The 12,977-nt window shown below is 42.5% G+C and overlaps 1 protein-coding gene across 1 annotated transcript; it reads right to left on the bottom strand.

Moving 5' to 3' along the window:
* Positions 1-8,417: 8,417 nt before the first annotated feature.
* Positions 8,418-11,290, bottom strand: LOC142730625 (uncharacterized). The gene is made up of 4 exons (XM_075849377.1): positions 10,149-11,290; positions 9,852-9,900; positions 9,439-9,524; positions 8,418-9,315 (listed from the first exon to the last, which is right to left on the bottom strand). The coding sequence occupies exons 1-4, from the start codon at positions 10,275-10,277 to the stop codon at positions 8,806-8,808; spliced, it is 774 nt and encodes a 257-aa protein (XP_075705492.1). The 5' UTR covers positions 10,278-11,290; the 3' UTR covers positions 8,418-8,805.
* Between the last annotated feature and the right edge of the window lie 1,687 nt (positions 11,291-12,977).

Raw genomic sequence — 12,977 nt, 5'->3', positions numbered from 1 at the left:
ATAGAAGTCTATGGGCCCGTAATTATGGGCCGTAATTACGGGCCATAATTGCAGGCTTTTTTATGTTCGTGTGCATGGGGCCTATGGGAAAATATTGAAATTCAATATCAGGAAGAATGGCAGCCAGTAGAACCAAGTGACTATGGGGATTCCAGGAGAGGTAGAAGCTCCATACATATAAATAACATATCTATATATAGCCGGTGGGTATTACCCCTAGGTAGTCACTCAGGTTATTTTTCAGATCACAACTGGATATCTGCTTTTACCATATTGATCTAGAATGAGATGCGGTGAAACCAAACCTTTTTCTATTGATTACATGAATCCTTACATATGATAAAGGGCTTTTCAGACCTTCATATTACAGCTCCATGTGGGGTCAGACGCCGATCAGCCAGAACATTAAAACCACCTGCCGAATATTGTGTAATTCCTCTCATACTGTCAAAGCATGTCATGCATGGACACCAAAAAGACATCTGAAGGCGTCCTGTAGTATCTGGCAGAAAGACGTAAGATACACTATATGGACAAAAGTATTGGGACACACCTCTTATTAATTAAATTCAAGTCGGTCCCATTGCTACAAGTGTATAAAATCCAGCACTCGCCATGGAGTCGTCTTTACAGACATTTGTGATAGAACGGGTCGTTGTAAAGAGATCACTGAATCCCAGCGCGGTCCCGCAATAGGACGTCACCGATGTAACAAGTCAGTTCATGAAATTTCATCCGTCCAAGTTATTCCACCATCACCTGTGAGTGATATTATTGTAAAGTGGAAGCTTATAGGAACCACAGCAAATCAGCCACGAAGTGGGGACCACGTAATGTTACAGAGCCGAGGGCTGAGGCACATAGTGCATGAAAGTCACCAACGCTCTGCTGACTCAATAACTGCAGAGCTCCAAACCTCCTCTGGCATTAATATCCACACAAAAACTGCCCCGGGAGCTTCATGGCACGGGGGCCGAGCAGCTGCATGCCAGTCTTACATCACCAAGCACAACACCAAGCGTCAGATGGAGTGGTGTAAAGCCGCCGCCACTGGACTCTGGAGAAGAGGAAACCTGTTCTGTGGAGTGATGGATCACGATTCTCTATCTGGAGTCTGATGGACGAGTCTGGGTTTGGTTAATGCCAGGAGAACGTTACCCGCCTGACCGCATTGTGCCAGCTGTAATGTTTGGTGGAGGAGGATAATGATATGGGGTTGTTTTTCAGGTGTCGGCCTCTTCGTTCCTGTGAAACGAAATCTTAATCCTTCAGCACACAAGACATTTATGACAATTGTAGCTTCCAACTTTGTGGGAAAAGATTATTAAAGAGAAGGCTTAAGGCCCCAGGCATTTTGCATCTACAGGCTCCTATGTCCCATAGAAATTTACTTCTTTTTTTTCTGCAGAGTTTACTAAAGGAACCTTCTATAGACTGTAACCCTGGGTGGTCCGCTAATTTATTGCAGACCCAAATCAGGCCACTTTAAAAGCCCCTTTAAATTGTACCTCTAGTTATACTGACTCATGTACTGACTGTAGGTGACCGTGGGTAGTTTAAGCAGCTGGATATCCAGGGGATACATTTACAAAGGGGGCTCTTTTGTTGAATTACCCTTAACAGGTTCCCGACCGCTGGCCGTAAATATACGGCCAGCGGCCAGGGTCTCTAAAGTCCGGCGTATAGTATATATACGGCCGCACTTCAGAGACTGTGCACGCGCGATCGCGTGCACACAGCTCTATGCCCTGGCTGTTGCTAACAGCCATGGGCACTGGGCAGAATGTCAGGGGTCAATCTTTTGGCCCCTGAACATGTGATCGCTGTGACAACCAATCACAGCGATCACATGCATTTCTGCATAGAAAACAGTGTGCACGCGATCGCGTGCACACAGCCCTGTGCCCTCGCTGTTACCAACAGCTCTGGGCACTGGGCAGAGTATCAGGGACCAATCTGATGGTCCCTGATCATGTGGTCGCTGTGAAAACCTATCACAGCGACCACATTTGTTTTATTTTGACTTTTCTGGCAGTAAATCTCCTGCCTCTTTTCTTCTCCTCAAACATTGTTTCAGTTTGAGGAGAAGAAGAGACTCGGGAGAATTGCTGCCAGAAGAATACAGTGAAAAAAAATACAGTTACACTAAAACATTCTCTGTATAGATAGATTTCTATCTATCTATACAATCTATCTATCCATCTATCTTTTTTTCTATCTATCTACCTTTCTTTTATTCTATTAGAATAGGCAGGTAGGGAGTATATAATTATATATATATCCACATATATATAATATATATAGCAATAGCGGTTTATTTTTTTGTTAGCGGTAGTGTAGATATATATAGCAGTTAGTTTGTGTGTTTTATAAAAAAAAAAAAAAAAAAAAAAAATTTGTTTAGTTAGTGTTAGTGTTAGTTACGTTATGGCGAGGAAGTTGTTTAGCGCCGAGGAGGCATACGCCATGCTGTGGTCTGAGTCGGAGACCGCATCAGAGATGGCGTCCGAGATGGAACCTGTTTTAGGTAGTGACGATGACAGCGTCACTTCAGGTTCATCTTCAGGGGACGTTGTCCCTGATGCAGTCGAAACTGCAGAACATGAAAGTGCAGGGCCAAGTAGCGCTGTAGCACGGGACAGCCTGGTCCCTCCAGTCCAGGCTCTTGTATGGGCACCTGCCCCATCTTTTGGGCCTAGAATCCACGGATTTACGGCCACTCCTGGCATAACCGTGGACAATACAAATTTTGTCCAAATGGATTACTTCCATTTATTTATAACGGACGACATCCTAAATCAGATTGTCCACGAAACAAATTTATATGCCACGCAATATATAAGGCAGAAACCTTCATCCACCCATGCCAGAGATTGGACGCCCACCAATTTGCAGGAATTAAAAAATTTTTTGGGGCTCACCCTAAATATGGGTATTGTCAAAAAGCCCTCCATTAGGTCTTACTGGTCAACAAGACCCGCCCAAGCCACCCCAGTATATTCTGCAGTAATGCCCAGGTCTCGTTATGAGACAATAATGAGGTTCCTCCACTTCAATGACAACGCACAGGCCCCCCCAAGTACCGATGCAAACCGGGATCGGTTGTTCAAAATAAGACCGCTAATAAATTCCCTGAATAATTTATTTCTGCAACTCTACACCCCTGAGCAGAATGTAAGTGTGGACGAATCCCTCCTCAACTTCCATGGCAGACTTAGCTTTCGCCAATATCTACCTTCAAAAAGGGCAAGATATGGCGTTAAGCTCTACAAATTGTGTGAAAGCGGGTCAGGATATACCACCGCCTTCAGGATTTATGAAGGGCGGGACCGCACAATAAATGTTCCTGGATGCCCCCCTGATCTTTCCACCAGCAGTAAGATCGTGTGGGAGATAATGCAGCCTCTACTTCACAAGGGGTACCACCTGTACTGTGATAATTTTTATTCCAGTGTGCCCCTGTTTAGGCATTTGCATGCTGCAAGGACTGGGGCATGTGGTACCATGCGCAAAAACAGAATTGGTTTTCCACAGCAATTAGTGGGGAAGCGCATGGTAAAGGGGGACTCCTGTGCTTATGCATCTGAGGAATTGCTGGCGGTCAAGTTCAGGGATCGCAAAGATGTGTATGTGCTAAGCACGATTCATACCGCAGGAACAGTGGCAGTGAGGGAAAGGGGGGCAACATCGGACAAGCACAAACCAGTGAGCGTGTCCGAATATAACAAGTACATGGGGGGGGGGGGGGGTGGATTTAAGCGACCAGGTTTTACAGCCCTATTTAGTAAAACGCAAAACTAAAACCTGGTACAAAAAGGTGGCCATTTATTTGTTACAGGTGGCCATCCACAACTCATTTGTGCTCTATAAAAAAAACAGAGGCAGAGACACATACCTGGATTTCCAGGAGAAAATTATTGAAAGCCTCATTTTTGATGTTCAGGACACCCGAGAATGCCCCCAGTCTGAGGATGTCACGCGACTGACTGAAAGACACTTCATCAGTCGGATTCCCCCAACACCAACCAGAAGCAACCCCCAGAAAAAGTGCCGCGTCTGCAGAAAAGACGGGCACCGCAAAGATTCCCGATATTTCTGTCCCTCATGTCCCTCACAACCAGGCCTGTGCATTGAGCCATGTTTTAAAAAATACCACACTGTTCTGAATTATTAGATTTTAGTTAATTTGTTGAAAATATATTTGCCCTACATTACGTTTTTATTTTTCCCCTGATTTTACTCCAAGGGTGAGGGAGGGAATGGGTGGGGGGTGGATGTCATGTTTGCATATTCTCTAAAGTTCATCTGCTGGAGAGCTCCATTTGCATAAACCTGAAATTTCTTATTTTAGAAAACCCCAAAAAATAAATTCCCATTATACCGCTAGATGAATATTTTGGGATCTCGGCTTCAAGAGCAGATATTTTGGACGTGTTATAGAAACTCTGTTGAGTTTTGTAAAACCAGCTTTGAAAAAAAGCGATTTGTGAAATAATCTTCTTCTATCGTCCGCCCTCCTACATCTCTATGTGATAAATAAGGCCACATATTTGGTATCCCCATGCACGGGAGAAGTGGCAGAATGTGAAAGGAGATGAATTTTGTCCGTGGTCTATACCGTGTGTGAAAAATGCTGGTATAAACTGACGCATTTGCTAAAAAAGCGCTGATTTTATTTTGATCCATCTTATTCAAGAAACTTTCAGAAGAAAACGGGACTTGCTAAAAATATGATAAACCCCTTGAAGGAAACCTTGTGGGGTCTACTTGTGTGAATGAAGTCATTTATGGGGTGATTCTAATGTTTCAGCAGCATTACACCCCCCAGAAAACAGTATGCGGCTATAAAATCAAATGCAGAATTCCTGGACCGAAAAGGCCAAAAAGCCTCCTTTTATGCCAAGCCCTGGCACATGCCCGTGAATAAAGCACACATATTTGGTATCCCCATGCACGGGAGAAGTGGAAGAATGTGAAATGCGATGAATTTTGTCCGTGGTCCATTTTGTGTGTGAAAAAGCTAGCATAAACTGGCGCAATTGTTAAAAAAAAAAGGTAATTTTATTTTGTTCCATCTTATTCAAGAAACTTTCAGAAGATAACTGGACTTGCTAAAAATATGATAAACCCCTTGAAGGAAACCTTGTGGGGTCTACTTGTGTGAATGAAGTCATTTATGGGGTGTTTCTAATGTTTCAGCAGCATTAGGCCCCCCAGAAAACAGTATGCGGCTCTAAAATCAAATGCAAAATTCCTGGACCGAAAATGCCAAAAAGCCTCCTTTTATGCCAAGCCCTGGCACATGCCCGCACAGCGAATAAGGCACACATATTTGGTATCCCCATGCACGGGAGAAGTGGAAGAACGTGAAAGGAGATGAATTTTGGCCGTGGTCTATACCGTGTGTGAAAAATACTAGCCTAAACTGACGCATTTGCTAAAAAAGTGCTGATTTTATTTTGTTCCATCTTATTCAAGAAACTTTCAGAAGAAAACTGGACTTGCTAAAAATATGATAAACCCCTTGAAGGAAACCTTGTGGGGTCTACTTGTGCGAATGAAGTCATTTATGGGGTGATTCTAATGTTTCAGCAGCATTACACCCCCCAGAAAACAGTATGCGGCTCTAAAATCAAATGCAAAATTCCTGGACCGAAAAGGCCAAAAAGCCTCCTTTTATGCCAAGCCCTGGCACATGCCCGCACAGTGAATAAGGCACACATATTTGGTATCCCCATGCACGGGAGAAGTGGAAGAACGTGAAAGGAGATGAATTTTGTCCGTGGTCTATACCGTGTGTGAAAAATACTAGCCTAAACTGACGCATTTGCTAAAAAAGTGCTGATTTTATTTTGTTCCATCTTATTCAAGAAACTTTCAGAAGAAAACTGGACTGTCTAAAAATATGATAAACCCCTTGAAGGAAACCTTGTGGGGTCTACTTGTGTGAATGAAGTCATTTATGGGGTGTTTCTAATGTTTCAGCAGCATTAGGCCCCCCAGAAAACAGTATGCGGCTATAAAATCAAATGCAAAATTCCTGGACCGAAAAGGCCAAAAAGCCTCCTTTTATGCCAAGCCCTGGCACATGCCCGCACAGTGAATAAGGCTCACATATTTGGTATCCCCATGCACGGGAGAAGTGGAAGAATGTGAAAGGAGATTAATTTTGGCCGTGGTTCATACCGTGTGTGAAAAATGCTGGCATAAACTGGCGCAATTGCTAAATTCTTGAATTTTTTTCCAATTTTGCCCACTTTAGAGAAAAAAAAAAAAATGATATATACTGACAAATGCCACTAAAACAAAGCCCTATCTGTCCTTTAAAAAGAGTGTAAAATTCAAAGATGAACTTTATTCACCTGCTGAGTTATAGTCATGTAAAGAAGCGCATAGCAAAATTGTGAAATTTGCTCTGGTCATTTAGCTGTAAAACAGCCTAGTCCTTAACCGGTTAAAGGGGTTGTCCACTACCAGACAGATTATCCAATGGATAGGTCATCAGTATATGATCTGTGGGGGTCTGACACCCAGACCCCGCACCGATCAGCTGCTACGGCTGCCTGCGGGCACCGGACGTCCATGCCGGAAGCAGATGGCTCCGGTCACGAAATAGCGGCAGATTCAAGTGAATAGGAGCAGAGCTGCAGCTCGGCCGCTATGCAATGTATGGAGCCAACTGCTTCCAGCCCCATACATTGCATACTGTGCAATGACATCTGATGCCTGCATGCAGCCGGAGCAGCTGATCGGTCTGGGGCCCGGGTGTCAGACCCCCACAGATCATATACTGATGACCGGTAGTGGACAACCCCTTTAATGTGATTAAATTCTAGCTGCCTAAAGTCACCACTAGAGGGAGCATATTTTGCACTTATTTATTTGGAGGTGTATACATTTGTATATGGTAAGACCCTAGTGGTGGCTGAAGAATTGCATTATTGACCTCTAGAACTATATGTATGGAGCTCTGTATCAAAAAAAAACAAAGCTGCATCCTCTATAAACATATTTTATTTAATAATTCTTTATAGAAGTTTGATGCCCTAAAAATTAAATGTTTAAAAGCTAAAACTAGAACTAATAAATATTAGGATTATAATAAATATGCGGATATTTTGAGTTTAAAGGCTATGTACACCTTTACCACTATTTTTTGTACTGTCCCAAAGCATCTAAAATTTAAAATTAAGCAACTTTGCAAATAGTCCTGATTAAGAATGTCGTTTTATGTCAGGCCTGTGTCTCCATGGTAACAGACTACAAGTAAACCCTATGTAGTCTGATCTCGCAGCTATGCTATCTAACATCTGTCCCCAACCTATTGCTAACCTACCACAGGTAACTTTTTTTTATTCATTACGGGGGAAAAAAGGGCAAGCTGTCTCTATAGGACCACCTATAGGTACCTTCCCAGAACTGCTTTAAAGGAATCTCACTCAATTGTGCTGTCTACAATAGGGTGACTCTAGTTTGGCTATTAACCCAAATCTTGTTTCAAGTCTCTAGAAACTTTCGGGCATTAGGTTACAGAATAGTCACCTATAGGTGGCACTAGACAGACAGTTTTCCTCCTTCTGGAGTACCGTCATTTTGTATACATTTTCCCAGGTAACATTGCCTTTAAGACTCCCTGCCAGCAAGAAGAATCAGCACTTTCCAAGAGAAAAAAAAGGAGAAGACTCAAAGTTATGTTTATAAATTGTAATTTATTTCCTACCATTATTACCCTATAATTACTAATATAATATTACTAGGATTATATTACTGCTATCATTATTACCCTAACACTATGAGATCCCTATTCCTAAAGCTGTTGATCCAGAAGAAGGCGAAAACCCTGGACACATTCAGCCAATTCGTGTCACAGGGGGAAAATTCCTTCTTGATCCCGGGAAAAGGCGATCAGTTCGAGGACCCTGGATCAAACTCGCTGCTAAATATTATAGTTTACTTTATTTTATAGTTAATTTACCTAAATATGTTGTTATTATTATATTAATTTGTTATTATTAGATTATTATTATTATTATTATTATTGTGATATTTCTATTGCACATTTTTAATAAGACTATACTATAATTATTTTTTTAATGAGTTTATTCTATTTTTTATATCATCTTATTACTACTATATAACTACTAATATTACTAACATTTTTATTGTTATTTTCTTATTTATATTTATTATATCCCTAATCCTAAGCTGTTGATCCAGAAGGCGAAAAACCCTGGACAATTTGAGCCAATTCATGCCACAAGGGGAAAATTCCTTCTTGACCCCGGGAAAAAGCGATCAGTCCGAGAACCCTGGATCAAAGCTGCTAATTCCTATTACAGTTTACTAATTATTATAGGTAATTAACCTAAATTATAATGAAATTACATTTAATTCTTATATTGTTAGTATTACTTTGGTGTTGTTAATAATAATATAATGATACTACTATTGCTATCACTAATATCTAAGTCCCTATTCCTAAAGCTGTTGATCCAGAAGAAGGCGAAATCCCTGGGCACATTCAGCCAATTCGTGCCACAGGGGGAAAATTCCTTCTTGACCCCGGCAAAAGGCGATCAGTCCGAGAACCCTGGATCAAAGCTGCTGCTATTATTATATAATTATTTTTGTTATTACTCTCTTATTATTATACTATTTCTAATATTACTGCACTCTTGCTACCAATATTAATATGACTGACCTTTTTAATCTAACAATTATTAATATTATTATTATTATCATATTATTAATATTACTGTCGTTGCTGTTGATGTAATAACAGTTAAGATGTTTCCATACAAGTCTTCATCTTCTCATAGGTCTGAGGAGGATGGTCCAGATGATGTTCCTCTTCCCTCTGATGTTCTTCATCATATCATGGAGGAAGGAATGCTGGCGGATTTTCTTTCTTCTTCCTGTCTGACACTGAATTCTTCTCATCGCCATGCTGACTTCTTCCTTGGTTTCTTCTTGCTCTTTAACCGTTTTCTCTACCTCCTCCTCCTCTTTCTCTTCAACCACACTCTCTTCTTCCTCATCCTCGTTGTCTGATTTCTCATCAACCTCCATGTGTTCCACTTCATTGTCTTCCTCCTCCTTGTCTTCCTCCTCCTTGTCTTCCTCCTCCTTGTCTTCCTCCTCATGGTCTTCTTGCACTTGTTCCTCCTCGCGCTCTTCTGCCTCTCCTTCCTCCTTCTTGACCTCCTCTTCCTTCAGATCCTCACACAGATGGCTTGATGTAGGTTTGGGCTCTTCTTCATCCCACGGCCATGGCAGATATTTCCTCTGAGCTTCGCGGTTCGTTGGCATGAGGTGCTAAGAAGATAAAATATTCAGTCAATTGTCTATTGAAACGTTCCAATAACATTTTTCCATCTATAGAAAGAATATGGACAAATCTGTTATAGAGAGAACATAATAACCAGTATGATCACTGACCTCCATCTTGAAGATTGGGGATGGTAAGAATTTCGTGCAGTAGATGAGGCGCTGTAGATCTCTCTCCTCCGTGGTGCTGGGGTAAGCTGAAGAGAGAAAACAACCAGATAATGGGATCAGTCATAACATAACATAACAAAAATATTCCTTTAATCTGTCATCAATGGGACATGAAAGGTGCTTTATTTTAAAATATTCTGGATTATTGGACGGGCATAGAAAAGTATAGAAATCTTAGTTTCAATCTTCAATTTCCTTACTGGTTCTCTCTTCAGTCTTCCACATTATAGTACAGTTTTGTGCTAAATTACCAAATTTTCGGGATTATCAGATACAAAGGAATTTTACTGTATTTTGAGATCATCTATCAATCACTTTCTTGTGGTAAAGTCTAATTATTAAAAAAAACTCACTTATGAAGGGTCCAAGTCCAAAAGCGGATTCCTGCTGCCGATAGATGTCCTAAAGAGAAGAGAATCCAGTAAGTGACCTCTTATCCCTCCTCAGGAATGGACAGTAGGACAAGTAGTCAGTTTTACAAATGAGCAGCCGGTGATTTGTGGAATTGTTACCTGTCCGGGGCTCTTACTCAATAAGCCGCTACTTGTCTGAGTGGACAGCCGGCCACATGGACCTCTCCTGCTGGATCCAAGTCTCCTGCTACATGTCCATCACAGGGAAGGAAAAAACAGGACAATGAAGCCACTGACCTCCAGAGATCTGCTGCCCGCTGCCATCCTGTACCCGTCCTGAACTGTAGAATTCAAATCACAATCTGAAACACAAAAAGAGATGTAGTCCCCGATCTGATAAAGACCCAAAATCCTGCAACTTTCCATACGTATTAATAGTGAATGTCCAAAAATATATATATTTTTTTAAATCTAAAAAGATCCAAAATTCTGAGTTGAATAATTAACTGTTCGGGACGCCAATTGCATACGGTACCTTCAAGTTTGTGGCCTGTGATTGGTGCCTCAGGTCACATGATCTATAACCCATAAGGAATAACAGTGCACAAGTACAGACCATGCAGAGCCATAATCTGGGCAGTGCAGCGCTTGGCGGTCCTATAGCTCCCATAGATCTGGTATGAGGTGTCAGTGTGCGGCTGCATCTCTTCTTACAATCTGTGATACTGTCTGCTGAGCTGTGTATCTAATCCTATCATGTTTGATACTTCCTTCTGAGCCACTGTATCTACTCCTATCATGTGTGATACTGTCTGCTGAGCTGTGTATCTAATCCAATCATGTGTGATACTGTCTGCTGAGCCACTGTATCTAATCCTATCATGTGTGATACTGTCTGCTCAGCCACTGTATCTAATCCTATCATGTGTGATACTGTCTGCTGAGCCACTGTATCTAATCCTATCATGTGTGATACTGTCTGCTGGGCCCTATCTCTAATCCTATCATGTGAGATACTGTCTGCTGAGTCATTGTATCTAATCCTATCATGTGTGATACTGTCTGCTGAGTCATTGTATCTAATCCTATCATGTGTGATACTGTCTGCTGAGTCATTGTATCTAATCCTATCATGTGTGATACTGTCTGATTTATCTCTCACAAAGGCGTCAGAGTGTGGAGCAGGATGAAGACCATGACAATGTCCCCGACAGGAGACGAAGACGTGGTCAAGTTCCACCGCGCCGTAGGTTGCAGCAAGAAGGAGCGGACAGAAGCCGGTCCCCATTACGACCTGAGCCAATAGAACAGTCTGAAACGACAAGTGGCCATCATATTAATAGTGAGACCGAGCTCAGAATTCCTGGAGAATTCCAGCCTGGGTCTACTCCATCAACTACTCAGGAGAGATCCGAAAGGCTGGAGGAACCAACACAAGACCCCAGCACCAGTGAGCCGCTACCAAACCTGCAGCCGTCCAGAGAAGGAAGCAGATCTCCTCAGCAAACATCTAACAGGCTGGTGGAGCCAACACCAAGCACCAGTCAGCTGCTTCCCAACCAACAGTCGACAACAGAGACCACAGACAGCAGACCTGTGCAGAGAAGACAACGTCGGCGAGGCAGGAGAGGCAGGCAGATTGATAGACTCCCATCTCGAACCTTTACTGAAAATGAAGACATCCAGTCCTGCACTATATGCCTAGAGGACTATGAGATTGGAGAGCAAGTCACCGTTCTGCCATGTTCTCACATATTCCATCTGCCTTGTATTGCACATTGGATCCCGACAAATCCACGCTGTCCCTTGTGCCGCGTCCATGCCTTTCAAAGAAAGAGGAGGAGAGAAGTACCAACAGCTGTGGTACAGAAGAAACACCAGCAGTACAGGTATGATCACTGACATCTATAGTATTTTTGTGAAATCATGGCTGGAGCTTCGGCACCAGTATATTGCTGAGTGATTATCGTCTGGTCTGATTATTTTTTGTTTTGTCTACAGTACCACCTAGTCTTCTTCATCATCTTCACCTTGGACGCCAGAATCTAAATCTGCACAGAGACCTAATAATAAAAGATCCCTGATGCCGTTTCCCAGAATCCATTTATGTGATACTGGAATTTCCCTTCGGGGATTAATAAAGTTATCTTATCTTATTTTATACCTGGGACTCCCTTCTATCTTGGATATTTCATATTCCATCTCGGTTGGATTGGCGTTTCGACTACTACTACGTTTTGGCCTAAGACTTACATTACGCCTTAAAACTGGTGAGAATGGTGGCGTTCCCATGTTTACATAGGAGCAATGTAGGCCCCAAGATTACAATATTTAGGGTGATTGATATAAATTGTAAAAATAAAAAGCACAGAAAAGTTACTCTTTTTTTAGGGTATGTTCACAAAAGAAGTGCAAGTCACTTCTTGGGCCGCTTTTGGAGCCGTTTTTCCTAGACAATATTAAAAACAGCTCCAAAAACGGCCGTAAAAAACGCTGAAAACCTTGAAAACAGCTCTGTATTTTCAGATATTTTTGAGTTTGCGTGTGAACATACCCTAATTTCCATCAATGTACAAATGAATAGAAATTAATTACTAACATATACACCATCCAGACATAACATTAAAACCACCTGCCTTGTGTAGTCCTCCTCGTGCTGCCATAATAGCTCTGACCCGTTGGGACATGGATTTCAGAAGATCTTTAACCCCTTAGTGACCACTAATACGCCTTTTTACGTCGGTTACTAATGGGCTTTAGGCTAGGCTGACGCCTTTTCACGTCAGCCTAGTCTAAGTCCTGCACGGGTCTCCCGTGCAGGCAGGAGCCGGGGCTCTGCTGTCTGATGACAGCTGAGCTCCTGCTCCAACGCCCGCGATCGAAGTTTACTTCGATCGCGGCCGTTTAACCCGTTAAATGCCGCCGTCAATAGCGACCGCGGCATTTAACTTTGTTTACAGAGGGAGTACGCTCCCTCTGTCACCCATCGGCGGCCCGCGAATGAAATCGCGAGTCTCCGATGGGGTGTCATGGCAGCCGGGGGCCTGATAAAAGCCCCCAGGTCTGCCCTGGACATATGCCTGTTAGGACGCGCCGGAGGCACGTCCTAACAGATTGCCTGTCAGA

The sequence above is a fragment of the Rhinoderma darwinii genome, unplaced genomic scaffold (assembly GCF_050947455.1).
Source record: "Rhinoderma darwinii isolate aRhiDar2 unplaced genomic scaffold, aRhiDar2.hap1 Scaffold_784, whole genome shotgun sequence".
Lineage (NCBI taxonomy): Eukaryota > Metazoa > Chordata > Amphibia > Anura > Rhinodermatidae > Rhinoderma > Rhinoderma darwinii.
Note: the sequence above shows the minus strand (reverse complement) of the source record. Positions and strands in the feature narration are given on the sequence as shown.